This window comes from Cherax quadricarinatus, chromosome 50 (genome assembly GCF_038502225.1).
Source record: "Cherax quadricarinatus isolate ZL_2023a chromosome 50, ASM3850222v1, whole genome shotgun sequence".
Lineage (NCBI taxonomy): Eukaryota > Metazoa > Arthropoda > Malacostraca > Decapoda > Parastacidae > Cherax > Cherax quadricarinatus.
Window position 1 is genome coordinate 20116127 of NC_091341.1, and position 13425 is coordinate 20129551.

The 13425-nt window shown below is 41.9% G+C and overlaps 1 protein-coding gene across 6 annotated transcripts in view; it reads right to left on the reverse strand.

Moving 5' to 3' along the window:
* Positions 1-12023, reverse strand: part of LOC128695255 (ubiquitin carboxyl-terminal hydrolase 19) — a 77138-nt gene extending 65115 nt beyond the window's left edge. For 3 of the 6 annotated variants that reach the window (XM_070095484.1, XM_070095483.1, XM_070095481.1), the window contains exons 1-2: positions 11903-12023; positions 10102-10254 (exon numbers count right to left, since the gene is read on the reverse strand). In XM_070095484.1, the coding sequence (XP_069951585.1) occupies positions 10102-10183 (82 nt within the window). In that variant the 5' untranslated portion in view covers positions 10184-10254; positions 11903-12023. Of the gene's footprint in view, positions 1-10101; positions 10255-10469; positions 10489-11527; positions 11775-11902 lie in introns of those variants that run through there. The other 3 variants (XM_070095482.1, XM_070095485.1, XM_070095486.1) reach the window with 3 other exon arrangements.
* Positions 12024-13425: the final 1402 nt, after the last annotated feature.

A 13425-nucleotide genomic window follows, 5' to 3' on the forward strand; every position in this document is an offset into this window, starting at 1 on the left:
GTCCAGTGCCAGCTTGAAGACTGCCAGGGGTCTGTTGGTAATCCCCCTTATGTATGCTGGGAGGCAGTTGAACAGTCTCGGGCCCCTGACACTTATTGTATGGTCTCTTAACGTGATAGTGACACCCCTGCTTTTCATTGGGGGGATGTTGCATCGTCTGCCAAGTCTTTTGCTTTCGTAGCGAGTGATTTTCGTGTGCAAGTTCGGTACTAGTCCCTCTAGGATTTTCCAGGTGTATATAATCATGTATCTCTCCCGCCTGCGTTCCAGCGAATACAGGTTTAGGAACCTCAAGCGCTCCCAGTAATTGAGGTGTTTTATCTCCGTTATGCGCGCCGTGAAGGTTCTCTGTACATTTTCTAGGTCAGCAATTTTACCTGCCTTGAAAGGTGCTGTTAGTGTGCAGCAATATTCCAGCCTAGATAGAACAAGTGACCTGAAGAGTGTCATCATAAGAACATAAGAAAGGAGGAACACTGCAGGAGGCCTGTTGGCCCATACTAGGAAGGTCCTTTACAATTCATCCCACTAACAAAACATTTGCCCAACCCAATTTTGAATGCCACCCAAGAAATAAGCTCTGATGTGAAAGTCCCACTCAAATCCAACCCCTCCCACTCATGTACTTTTTTTTTTCCAACAAGTCGGCCATCTCCCACCGAGGCAGGGTGACCCAAAAAAGAAAGAAAATCCCCAAAAAGAAAATACATTCATCATCATTCAACACTTTCACCACACTCGCACATTATCACTGCTTTTGCAGAGGTGCTCAGAATACAACAGTTTAGAAGCATATACGTATAAAGATACACAACATATCCCTCCAAATTGTCAATATCCCAAACCCCTCCTTTAAAGTGCAGGCATTGTACTTCCCATTTCCAGGACTCAAGTCCGACTATATGAAAATAACCGGTTTCCCTGAATCCCTTCACTAAATATTACCCTGCTCACACTCCAACAGATCGTCAGGTCCCAAGTATCATTCGTCTCCATTCACTCCTATCTAACACGCTCATGCACGCTTGCTAGAAATCCAAGCCCCTCGCCCACAAAATCTCCTTTACCCCCTCTTTCCAACCCTTTCGAGGACGACCCCTACCCCTCCTTCCTTCCCCTATAGATTTATATGCTTTCCATGTCATTCTACTTTGATCCATTCTCTCTAAATGACCAAACCACCTCAACAACCCCTCTTCTGCCCTCTGACTAATGCTTTTATTAACCCCACACCTCCTAATTTCCACACTCCGAATTTTCTGCATAATATTTACACCACACATTGCCCTTAGACAGGAAATCTCCACTGCCTCCAACCGTTTCCTTGCTGCTGCATTTACCACCCAAGCTTCACATCCATATAAGAGTGTTGGTACTACTATACTTTCATACATTCCCTTCTTTGTCTCCATAGGTAACGTTTTTTGACTCCACATATACCTCAACGCACCACTCACCTTTTTTCCCTCATCAATTCTATGATTAACCTCATCCTTCATAAATCCATCCGCCGACACGTCAACTCCCAAGTATCTGAAAACATTCACTTCTTCCATACTCCTCCTCCACAATTTGATATCCAATTTTTCTTTATCTAAATCATTTGATACCCTCATCACCTTACTCTTTTCTATGTTCACTTTCAACTTTCTACCTTTACACACATTCTCAAACTCATCCACTAGCCTTTGTAATTTTTCTTTAGAATCTCCCATAAGCACAGTATCATCAGCAAAAAGTAACTGTGTCAATTCCCATTTTGAATTTGATTCCTCATAATTTAATCCCACCCCTCTCCCGAACACCCTAGCATTTACTTCTTTTACAACCCCATCTATAAATATATTAAACAACCATGGTGACATTACACATCCCTGTCTAAGACTTACTTTTACCGGGAAGTATTCTCCCTCTCTTCTACACACCCTAACCTGAGCCTCGCTATCCTCATAAAAGCTCTTTACAGCATTTAGTAACTTACCACCTATTCCATATACTTGCAACATCTGCCACATTGCTCCTCTATCCACTCTATCATATGCCTTTTCTAAATCCATAAATGCAATAAAAACTTCCCTACCTTTATCTAAATACTGTTCACATATATGCTTCAATGTAAACACTTGATCTACACATCCCCTACCCACTCTGAAGCCTCCCTGCTCATCCGCAATCCTACATTCTGTCTTACCTCTAATTCTTTCAATTATAACCCTACTGTATACTTTTCCTGGTATACTCAGTAAACTTATTCCTCTATAATTTTTACATTCTCTTTTGTCCCCTTTCCCTTTATATAAAGGGACTATACATGCTCTCTGCCAATCCCTAGGTACCTTCCCCTCTTTCATACATTTATTAAATAAAAGTACCAACCACTCCAACACTATATCCCCCCTGCTTTTAACATTTCTGTCATGATCCCATCAGTTCCAGCTGCTTTACCCCCTTTCATTCTACGTAATGCCTCACGTACCTCCACCACACTTACATTCTGCTCTTCTTCGCTCCTAAAAGATGGTATACCTCCCTGGCCAGTGCATGAAATTACCGCCTCCCTTTCTTCCTCAACATTTAAAAGTTCCTCAAAATATTCTCGCCATCTACCTAATACCTCCCTCTCCCCATCTACTAACTCCCCTACTCTGTTTTTAACTGACAAATCCATACTTTCCCTAGGCTTTCTTAACTTGTTTAACTCACTCCAAAATTTTTTCTTATTTTCATTAAAATTTCTTGACAGTGCCTCTCCCACTCTATCATCTTCTCTCCTTTTGCACTCTCTCACCACTCTCTTCACCTTTCTTTTACTCTCCATATACTCTGCTCTTCTTATAACACTTCTGCTTTGTAAAAACCTCTCATAAGCTACCTTTTTCTTTTTTATCACACCCTTTACTTCATCATTCCACCAATCACTCCTCTTTCCTCCTGCCCCCACCCTCCTATAACCACAAACTTCTGCCCCACATTCTAATACTGCATTTTTAAAACTATTCCAACCCTCCTCAACCCCCCCACTACTCATCTTTGCACTAGCCCACCTTTCTGCCAATAGTCGCTTGTATCTCTCCCGAACTTCCTCCTCCCTTAGTTTATACACTTTCACCTCTCTCTTACTTGTTGTTGCCACCTTCCTCTTTTCCCATCTACCTCTTACTCTAACTGTAGCTACAACTAAATAATGATCCGATATATCAGTTGCCCCTCTATAAACATGTACATCCTGGAGCGTACCCATCAACCTTTTATCCACCAATACATAATCTAACAAACTACTTTCATTTTGTGTTACATCATACCTTGTATATTTATTTATCCTCTTTTTCATAAAATATGTATTACTTATTACCAAATTTCTTTCTACACATAGCTCAATTAAAGGCTCCCCATTTACATTTACCCCTGGCACCCCAAATTTACCTACTACTCCCTCCCTAACATTTTTACCCACTTTAGCATTGAAATCCCCAACCACCACTACTCTCACACTTGATTCAAAACTCCCCACACATTCACTCAACATTTCCCAGAATCTCACTCTCTCCTCTACACTTTTCTCTTCTCTAGGTGCATACACGCTTACTATAACCCACTTTTTACGTCCAATCTTTATTTTACTCCACATAATCCTTGAATTTATACATTTGTAGTCCCTCTTTTCCTGCCATAGCTTATCCTTCAACAATATTGCTACTCCTTCTTTAGCTCTAACTCTATTTGAAACCCCTGACCTAATCCCATTTATTCCTCTCCATTGAAACTCTCCCACACCCTTCAGCTTTGTTTCACTTAAAGCCAGGACATCCAGTTTCTTCTCATTCATAACATACACAATCATCTCTTTATCATTTGCACAACATCCACGCACATTCAGACTTCCCACTTTGACAATTTTCTTCTTCTTATTCTTTTTAGTAATCTTTACAGGAAATGGGGTTACTAGCCCATTCTTCCCGGCATTTTAGTTGACTTTTACAACACGCATGGCTTACGGAGGAAAGATTCTTATTCCACTTCCCCATGGATATAAAAGGAAAAGTAATAAGACCAAGAACTATTAAGATAAAATCAAAGAAAACTCAGATGAGTGTGTATAAATAAACGTGTACATGAATGTGTAGTGTGGCCTAAGTGTAAGTAGAAGTAGCAAGACATGCCTGTAATCTTGCATATTTATGAGACAGACAAAAGACACCAGCAATCCTACCATCATGTAAAACAATTACAGGCTTTCGTTTTACACTCACTTGGCAGGACGGTAGTACCTCCCTGGGTGGTTGCTGTCTACCAATCTACTACTGTACTTATCCAACCTAAATTTGAAACTACCCAAAGTCCCAGCCTCAATAACCCAACTAGGTAGACTGTTCCACTCATCAACTACCCTATTTCCAAACCAATACAGTGGACCCCCGCATAACGATTACCTCCGAATGCGACCAATTATGTAAGTGTATTTATGTAAGTGCGTTTGTACGTGTATGTTTGGGGGTCTGAAATGGACTAATCTACTTCACAATATTCCTTATGGGAAAAAATTCGGTCAGTACTGGCACCTGAACATACTACTGGAATGAAAAAAGTTCGTTAACCGGGGGTCCACTGTACTTTCCTATGTCCTTTCTAAATCTAAACTTATCTAATTTAAATCCATTACTGCGGGTTCTCTCTTGGAGAGACATCCTCAAGACCTTATTAATATCCCCTTTATTAATACCTATCTTCCACTTATACATTTCGATCAGGTCTCCCCTCATTCTTCGTCTAACAAGTGAATGTAACTTAAGAGTCTTCAATCTTTCTTCATAAGGAAGATTTCTAATGCTATGTATTATTTCAGTCATCCTACGCTGAATGTTTTCTAACGAATTTATGTCCATTCTGTAATATGGAGACCAGAACTGAGCTGCATAATCTAGGTGAGGCCTTACTAATGATGTATAAAGCTGCAGTATGACCTCTGGACTTCTGTTGCTTACACTTCTTGATATAAATCCCAGTAATCTATTTGCCTTATTACGTACGCTTAGGCATTGCTGTCTTGGTTTAAGGTTGCTGTTCACCATAACCCCCAAGTCCTTTTCGCAATCTGTATGGCTAAGTTCTACATCATTTAACTTATAAGTACTAGGGTTATGGGCACTCCCAAGCTTCAGAACCTTGCATTTATCTACACTGAACTGCATCTGCCACTTTTCTGACCAAGAATAGAGCTTGTTTAAATCCTCCTGAAGTTCCATAACATCTATGTTTGAATCAATTATCCTACCTATCTTTGTGTCATCGGCGAATCTGCTCATATCACTAGTAATTCCCTCATCAAGATCATTGATATATATTATAAACAACAACGGGCCCAAGACTGATCCCTGTGGAACGCCACTTGTTACTGATCCCCACTCGGATTTAACCCCATTTATGGACACTCTCTGCTTCCTGTCAGTGAGCCATGACTCGATCCACGAGAGCACTTTTCCCCCAATGCCATGAGCTGCCATTTTCTTTAACAGTCTATGGTGCGGAACTCTATCAAAAGCCTTACTAAAATCTAAGTAAATAATATCAAATTCTTCATCGTGGTCAACAGCCTCAAAAGCTTTACTGAAGAAAGTTAATAAATTAGTTAGACAAGACCTGAGTATCATTAATCAAGCTATGCTTATCGAGATGGCTATTTATAATCTCAGTTATAATTGACTAGTAATTTGCCTACAATTGAGGTCAGGCTTATTGGGCGGTAATTTGACGGTAACAACTTGTCCCCTGTTTTAAAAATAGGAATTACATTAGCCATCTTCCACATATCAGACACTACACCTGTTTGAAGAGATAAACTAAAAATATTAGTTAATGGTTCACAGAGTTCCATTTTGCATTCCTTAAGAACCCTTGAAAAAACCTCATCAGGACCCGGCGACTTATTTTGCTTCAGTCTGTCTATCTGCTTCACAACCATTTCACTAGTGACTGTGATGTTACATAATTTATCTTCTTCTAGCCCACTATAAAAATTAATTACTGGAATATTGTTAGTGTCTTCCTGTGTAAAAACTAAGAGAAAATAATTATTTAAAATCGAGCACATTTCATTCTCTTTGTCAGTAAGGTGCCCGTAGTTATTTTTAAGGGGACCTATCTTATCTCTTAACTTTTGTTCTATAGACCTGGAAAAAACTTTTTGGGTTAGTTTTAGAATCCCTAGCAACTTTAATTTCATAGTCCCTTTTAGCTTTTCTTATCCCCTTTTTAATGTCCCTCTTAATGTCAATATACTGATTCATAAGATGACCCTCACCTCTTTTGATACGCCTATAAATTCCTTTCTTATGCCCTAGTAGATATTTGAGCCTATTATTCATTCATTTTGGGTCATTTCTATTTGATCTAATTTCTTTATATGGGATAAACGTTCTAGGAGCAGCATGTATAGTGTTCAGAAAACTGTCATATTGATAGCTCTCTTCGTTACCCCAGTCAACAGATTAGTGTTCTCTAAGCCCATCGTAATCTCCTAAGCGAAAATCTGGGACTGTTACCGAGTTATCGCTACTATCGTACTTCCATTCAATGCTAAATGTAATTGATTTGTGGTCGCTAGCCCCCAGTTCCTCTGAAATTTCTAAATTATTAACAAGGGATTCATTGTTTGCCATAACTAAGTCAAGCAGGTTATTTCCCCTTGTAGGTTCTGTCACAAACTGCTTCAAAAAACAATCCTGAACTACTTCTAAGAAGTCGTATGATTCTAAATTCCCAGTCAAGAAATTCCAATCAATATGACTAAAGTTAAGTCTCCTAGAATTACTACATTATCGTGCCTTGTGGCCTTAACAATTTCCTCCCATAGTAGTCTCCCTTGGTTCCTAAGTTTGGGGGACGGTATATCACTCCTAAAATCAGTTTTTCATGCCCCTCTGAAAATTCTATCCAGACTCTGTATGTGTTACTTCAGACTTAATACCCGTTTTTATGCAACAGTTCAAGCGATCTCGGACATACAATGCCACCCCACCCCCCTTCCCGATACTTCTATCTACTTGGAACAATTTAAAGCCCTGAATATGACATTCCGCAGGCATGTCCCGACTTTTTTAATTAAACCATGTCTCAGTTAAGGCAAATACATCAACGTTACCTGCACTAGCAACTAATCTCAACTCGTCCATCTTATTCCTAGCACTACGGCAATTAGCATAATAAACATTGAAAGACTCTCCTTTCTCTTTACCCTTCCTGCTCATTTCTGTTTTTCTACTAAACCTATTACTGTCCTTATCACCCAAAGTCCCTGGCTTTTCAATATCTACCTCGTTCTGCTTATTACTAGTTCCCCTAGAACTCGTAATATTACTACACTGGGACTTCACTGTTTTCCTGCCAAAACCCATACCACTAACTATTCCTAGTTTAAAGTCCTAACTGCTCCCTCCACTGCAGTTGCCAGTGCTACCACCCCAGACCTAGATAAGTGAACCCCATCCCTGGCATACACGTCATTTCTGCCATAGAAGAGGTCCCAGTTGTCAATGAATGTTACTGCATTTTCCTTACAGTATTTGTCCAGCCAGCAATTGACACCAATTGCCCTGGACAACCATTCATTTCCAACTCCTCTCCTTGGCAAAATACCACATATGACAGGGTTCCCACCCTTACTCCTAATTATTTCTATTGCTGACCTATACCTGCTAATCAGGTCTTCACTCCTACGTCTGCCAACATCGTTGCCTCCAGCACTGAGACAGATATTAGGATTGCTCCCATTACCTCTCATGATGTCATCCAGACGGCTAACAATATCCTCCATCCCAGCCCCAGGAAAGCAAACTCTCTGTCTCCTACTCCTGTCCTTCAATCAGAACGCCCTATCCATACACCTAACTTGGCTATCCCCAACAACAACAATATTCTTACCTTCCTTAATGTCTTTCGTCGTAACGTTCCCAGTAGTCGACTCACATTCGTCGGGTAGCACTGAGAATGTATTAGATGTTTCCACAACAGTTTCCACGGTGGTCTCTTTCTTCTTCATCGTTTCTACCTTTCCATTCGTCTTCTTGATCATCAACTTCGTTCCCTGCTGTCCAGCCACTGACCAGTTTCCCTTCTTGACCTGAGGACTCAAAACAGGAGGACTACTACGAATCTTCTTGTTTTCCTCGGTCAGTCGCCAAATCTCCATCTTCGCCATCCTCAATTCTTCCTTAAGCTGTTGGTAAAGTTGCTCAATGGAGGGCATCTTGCTTCAATTCGTAGAGAGCGCGCAAACAGGTCTTCACAGAGCTAAGTACACGTCACCACTGCACAAAAGCCAACTCAATCAAGAGCTACTGCGCAGCATGTCCGCACGGCCCAATAGTTTTGAAGGTTCTCATTATCCATCCTGTCATTTTTCTAGCAGATGCGATTGATACAACGTTATGGTCCTTGAAGGTGAGATCCTCCGACATGATCACTCCCAGGTCTTTGACGTTGGTGTTTCGCTCTATTTTGTGGCCAGAATTTGTTTTGTACTCTGATGAAGATTAATTTCCTCGTGTTTACCATATCTGAGTAATTGAAATTTCTCATCGTTGAACTTCATATTGTTTTCTGCAGCCCACTGAAAGATTTGGTTGATGTCCGCCTGGAGCCTTGCAGTGTCTGCAATGGAAGACACTGTCATGCAGATTCGGGTATCATCTGCAAAGGAAGACACGGTGCTGTGGCTGACATCCTTGTCTATGTTGGATATGAGGATGAGGAACAAGATGGGAGTGAGTACTGTGCCTTGTGGAACAGAGCTTTTCACCGTTGCTGCCTCAGACTTTACTCTGTTGACGACTACTCTCTGTGTTCTGTTAGTGAGGAAATTATAGATCCATCGACCGACTTTTCCTGTTATTCCTTTAGCACGCATTTTGTGCACTATTACGTCATGGTCACACTTGTCGAAGGCTTTTGCAAAGTCTGTATATATTACATCTGCATTCTTTTTGTCTTCTAGTGCATCTAGGACCTTGTCATAGTGATCCAATAGTTGAGACAGACAGGAGCGACCTGTTCGAAACCCATGTTGCCCTGGGTTGTGTAACTGATGGGTTTCTAGATGGGTGGTGATCTTGCTTCTTAGGACCCTTTCAAAGATTTTTATGATATGGGATGTTAGTGCTATCGGTCTGTAGTTCTTTGCTGTTGCTTTACTGCCCCCTTTGTGGAGTGGGGCTATGTCTGTTGTTTTTAGTAACTGTGGGACGACCCCCATGTCCATGCTCTCTCTCCATAGGATGGAAAAGGCTCATGATAGGGGCTTCTTGCAGTTCTTGATGAACACGGAGTTCCATGAGTCTGGCCCTGGGGCAGAGTGCATGGGCATGTCATTTATCGCATGTTCGAAGTCATTTGGCGTAATATTATAATTAAAGTTCTAGTTCTCTGACTAAAAGTGCATCATACATACATTACCTAGCAATATACAGTGGACCCCCGCATAACGATCACCTCCGAATGCGACCAATTATGTAAGTGTATTTATGTAAGTGCGTTTGTACGTGTATGTTTGGGGGTCTGAAATGGACTAATCTACTTCACAATATTCCTTATGGGAACAAATTCGGTCAGTACTGGCACCTGAACATACTTCTGGATTGAAAAAATATCGTTAACCGGGGCTCCACTGTACTGTATATAAAAATGTCCCACTTGCATATGTTAGATACGAGCAATTGCAGCCAAATAGTTTTTGTAATTTCACATGATGTTGGAGAGCCAGCAAGGTAACATTTTATAAAGGGATTTAGTGAAACTGATTAGCTGGACTAGTCTTGGAGGTGGGATGTACAGTGCCTGCACCTTGAAGGAGTGGTGGGGATTTTGCAGTATGGAGGGTCATCTGAACTGTGATGTTGGTGCCCTTTTGGCAAGAGTGACTGAATGAGTGACAGTGAAAGTATTTTCTTCTTTGTCAGATCACCCTGCTTCAGTGAGAAATAGCTAATTAAAAAAAAATATGTACTTTAATTTACACAAGTTTCCCAAATTGTATTTTTTTCAATATCTAGTATTTAATGCCGTAATTTTTAATGAAAAAGGCAATAAACCTGTGCAACACAGACATACTGTTTTCTCTATCCTTCTTCTTTTTAGTTGAAGTTCCTACATCTTGTTTGTGTTGATGTTGTTTCTTGTTAGACGGCTCCATGGTGTCGTCTTCAGTTGACGAACACCGTCGCTTTCTTTCACCACTGATGTGCACCGTGGATTAAGCCCAACCTGAGAGGAAAAAAAAGTTCTATAATACACTGTACATTAATTTAGAAATTTAGCAGTTTTATTCCACCTAGTAGCAGTTGGTAACCATGGCCTTACTATATGCCTGGAGTATACCTGGAAAGCACAAAGTATATATGTAAGTTTACTTTGGTCCACATACACAAAATACAGTCAAATTTAGAAGACTACAATTATCAAAAATATGTGCAAATTACCAAGGATAACCCCCAAAACATTGTCAAAGTTCCTTATTTCCACTAGGGTCTTTGTATGGGGTCACAGCAACTGATGGAATGGGAGGCTGTCAGGGATGATCAATGGAAGGGAAGAAAAACTCCCCAATAAAAATAAGTAACTGACTTTTTTGGGGGGAGTTATCCTAGGATAATGTACTCATGGGTACCTGTATCTAAACAAAACTTACTAAATTGCTTGCATCATGAGTCCCTCACCAGCACCTAGATCCTCCATTAAGGGTCCCTCACCAACTCCTTGGGGCCTCTTTCATGGGTGCCTCTCTGGCACCTAGGAACCTCTCTCAAGGGTCCCCATCTGGCACCCAAGGACCTCTCTCAAGGGTCCCTCACTGGCACCTAAGGACCTCTCTCAAGGGTCCCTCACTGGCACCTAAGGACCTCTCTCAAGGGTCCCTCACCAGCACCTAAGGGCCTTTCATGGGTCCCTCTCTGGCACCTAGGGACCTCTCTCAAGGGTCCCTCACCAGCACCTAGGGACCTCTCTCAAGGGTCCCTCACTGGCACCTAAGGATCTCTCTCAAGGGTCCCTCACCAGCACCTAGGGACCTCTCTCAAGGGTCCCCCTCTGGCACCTAAGGACCTCTCTCAAGGGTCCCTCACCGGCACCTAAGGACCTCTCAAGGGTCCCTCACTGGCACCTAGGGACCTCTCTCAAGGGTCCCCCTCAGGCACCTAAGGACCTCTCAAGGGTCCCTCACCGGCACCTAAGGACCTCTCAAGGGTCCCTCACCGGCACCTAAGGACCTCTCAAGGGTCCCCCACTGGCACCTAAGGACCTCTCAAGGGTCCCCCACTGGCACCTAAGGACCTCTCAAGGGTCCCTCACCGGCACCTAAGGACCTCTCAAGGGTTCCTCACCGGCACCTAAGGACCTCTCAAGGGTCCCTCACCGGCACCTAAGGACCTCTCAAGGGTCCCTCACCGGCACCTAAGGACCTCTCTCATAGGTCCCTCACATAAAGTTTATCTAAGTACAGGTACACATTAGTACAATTATCATACACGGGTTAACGTACGTATAAATGACCTAGGATAACCCCAACAAAAAAGTCAGATTTCCACTGGGATGGTTGTAGGAGGAACGAGGTGCACGTTATCAAGCTACGAGTCTGCAGAGCTAGAGCCAAGTGAAGCAACACCTCGCAGAGCCGCAGGCAAGCAAGCTCAACCTCGGAAAGCAACAAGCAGATGAATCTGAACCAGCAGAGCTAGTTACAAGCCAGCCAACACCCTCGCTCAACCTCTACAGCTAAAATCCTCGCCATGATGTCCCAAGTTATGATAAGCCACAGTGGCCTCCCCTCCCCTCCTCATTATTTTCCCCCTCCCACCCACCTCTCCTGTGCCTCCTGCACCTGGCCCTGGCACCCACCACCTCAGCTTCTACTCACCTACCACAAAAAAATAAAATGAACCAGGTTCCTGGAGGCACTTTCACCGCATCAGCTAAACAATTGTGGACGGTCGACTGCCGCAGAGACCACCGGCTTATTCACTTTATTTCACAATACACTAGCTAAAATTTATTTTCGTATTACATCTATAACATAATACATATTGTTAAAACAGTCTCGAGGATATTAATGTGTTATTGGCGCGTTTGTGTAGTTTACTGCGTAGATCTAAGGTTTAAATAATAAGATATTACAAGGACCCCAATGAAAATAAGTCACTTTGACTTTTTTATGGGTTATCCTTAGTTCTTTACACTTATGTTATTATGTATGATAATTTGTGTAACTGTATTTATGTACACCTGTACCTAAATAAACTTATTTACTTACAGTTAAATAATTTGACTTGTTTGTCAATGACTAACTCATTTTACTCATTAATTTCGTTGACATACGGTTGTATTTAGCAATTAGTCTTACTCAGTGATTTATTTTACTTAATTATTCACCTTTATACCAACTCTTATACACTATTCCACTTATTTATGTTCTAACCACATGTTGTTTCATGACTTACACAGATGATAAGAAACTATATTTGAGTCAATGAGATCATTCATATATATATATATATATATATATATATATATATATATATATATATATATATATATATATATATATATATATATATATATATATATACCTGGAGTTTACCTGGAGAGAGTTCCGGGGGTCAACGCCCCCGCGGCCCGGTCTGTGACCAGGCCTCCTGGTGGATCAGAGCCTGATCAACCAGGCTGTTGCTGCTGGCTGCACGCAAACCAACGTACGAGCCACAGCCCGGCTGATCCGGAACTGACTTTAGGTGCTTGTCCAGTGCCAGCTTGAAGACTGCCAGGGGTCTGTTGGTAATCCCCCTTATGTGTGCTGGGAGGCAGTTGAACAGTCTCGGGCCCCTGACACTTATTGTATGGTCTCTTAACGTGCTAGTGACACCCCTGCTTTTCATTGGGGGGATGGTGCATCGTCTGCCAAGTCTTTTGCTTTCGTAGTGAGTGATTTTCGTGTGCAAGTTCGGTACTAGTCCCTCTAGGATTTTCCAGGTGTATATAATCATGTATCTCTCCCTCCTGCGTTCCAGGGAATACAGGTTTAGGAACCTCAAGCGCTCCCAATAATTGAGGTGTTTTATCTCCGTTATGCGCGCCGTGAAGGTTCTCTGTACATTTTCTAGGTCGGCAATTTCACCTGCGTTGAAAGGTGCTGTTAGTGTGCAGCAATATTCCAGCCTAGATAGAACAAGTGACCTGAAGAGTGTCATCATGGGCTTGGCCTCCCTAGTTTTGAAGGTTCTCATTATCCATCCTGTCATTTTTCTAGCAGATGCGATTGATACAATGTTATGGTCCTTGAAGGTGAGATCCTCCGACATGATCATTCCCAGGTCTTTGACGTTGGTGTTTCGCTCTATTTTGTGGCCAGAATTTGTTTTGTACTCTGATGAAGATTTAATTTCC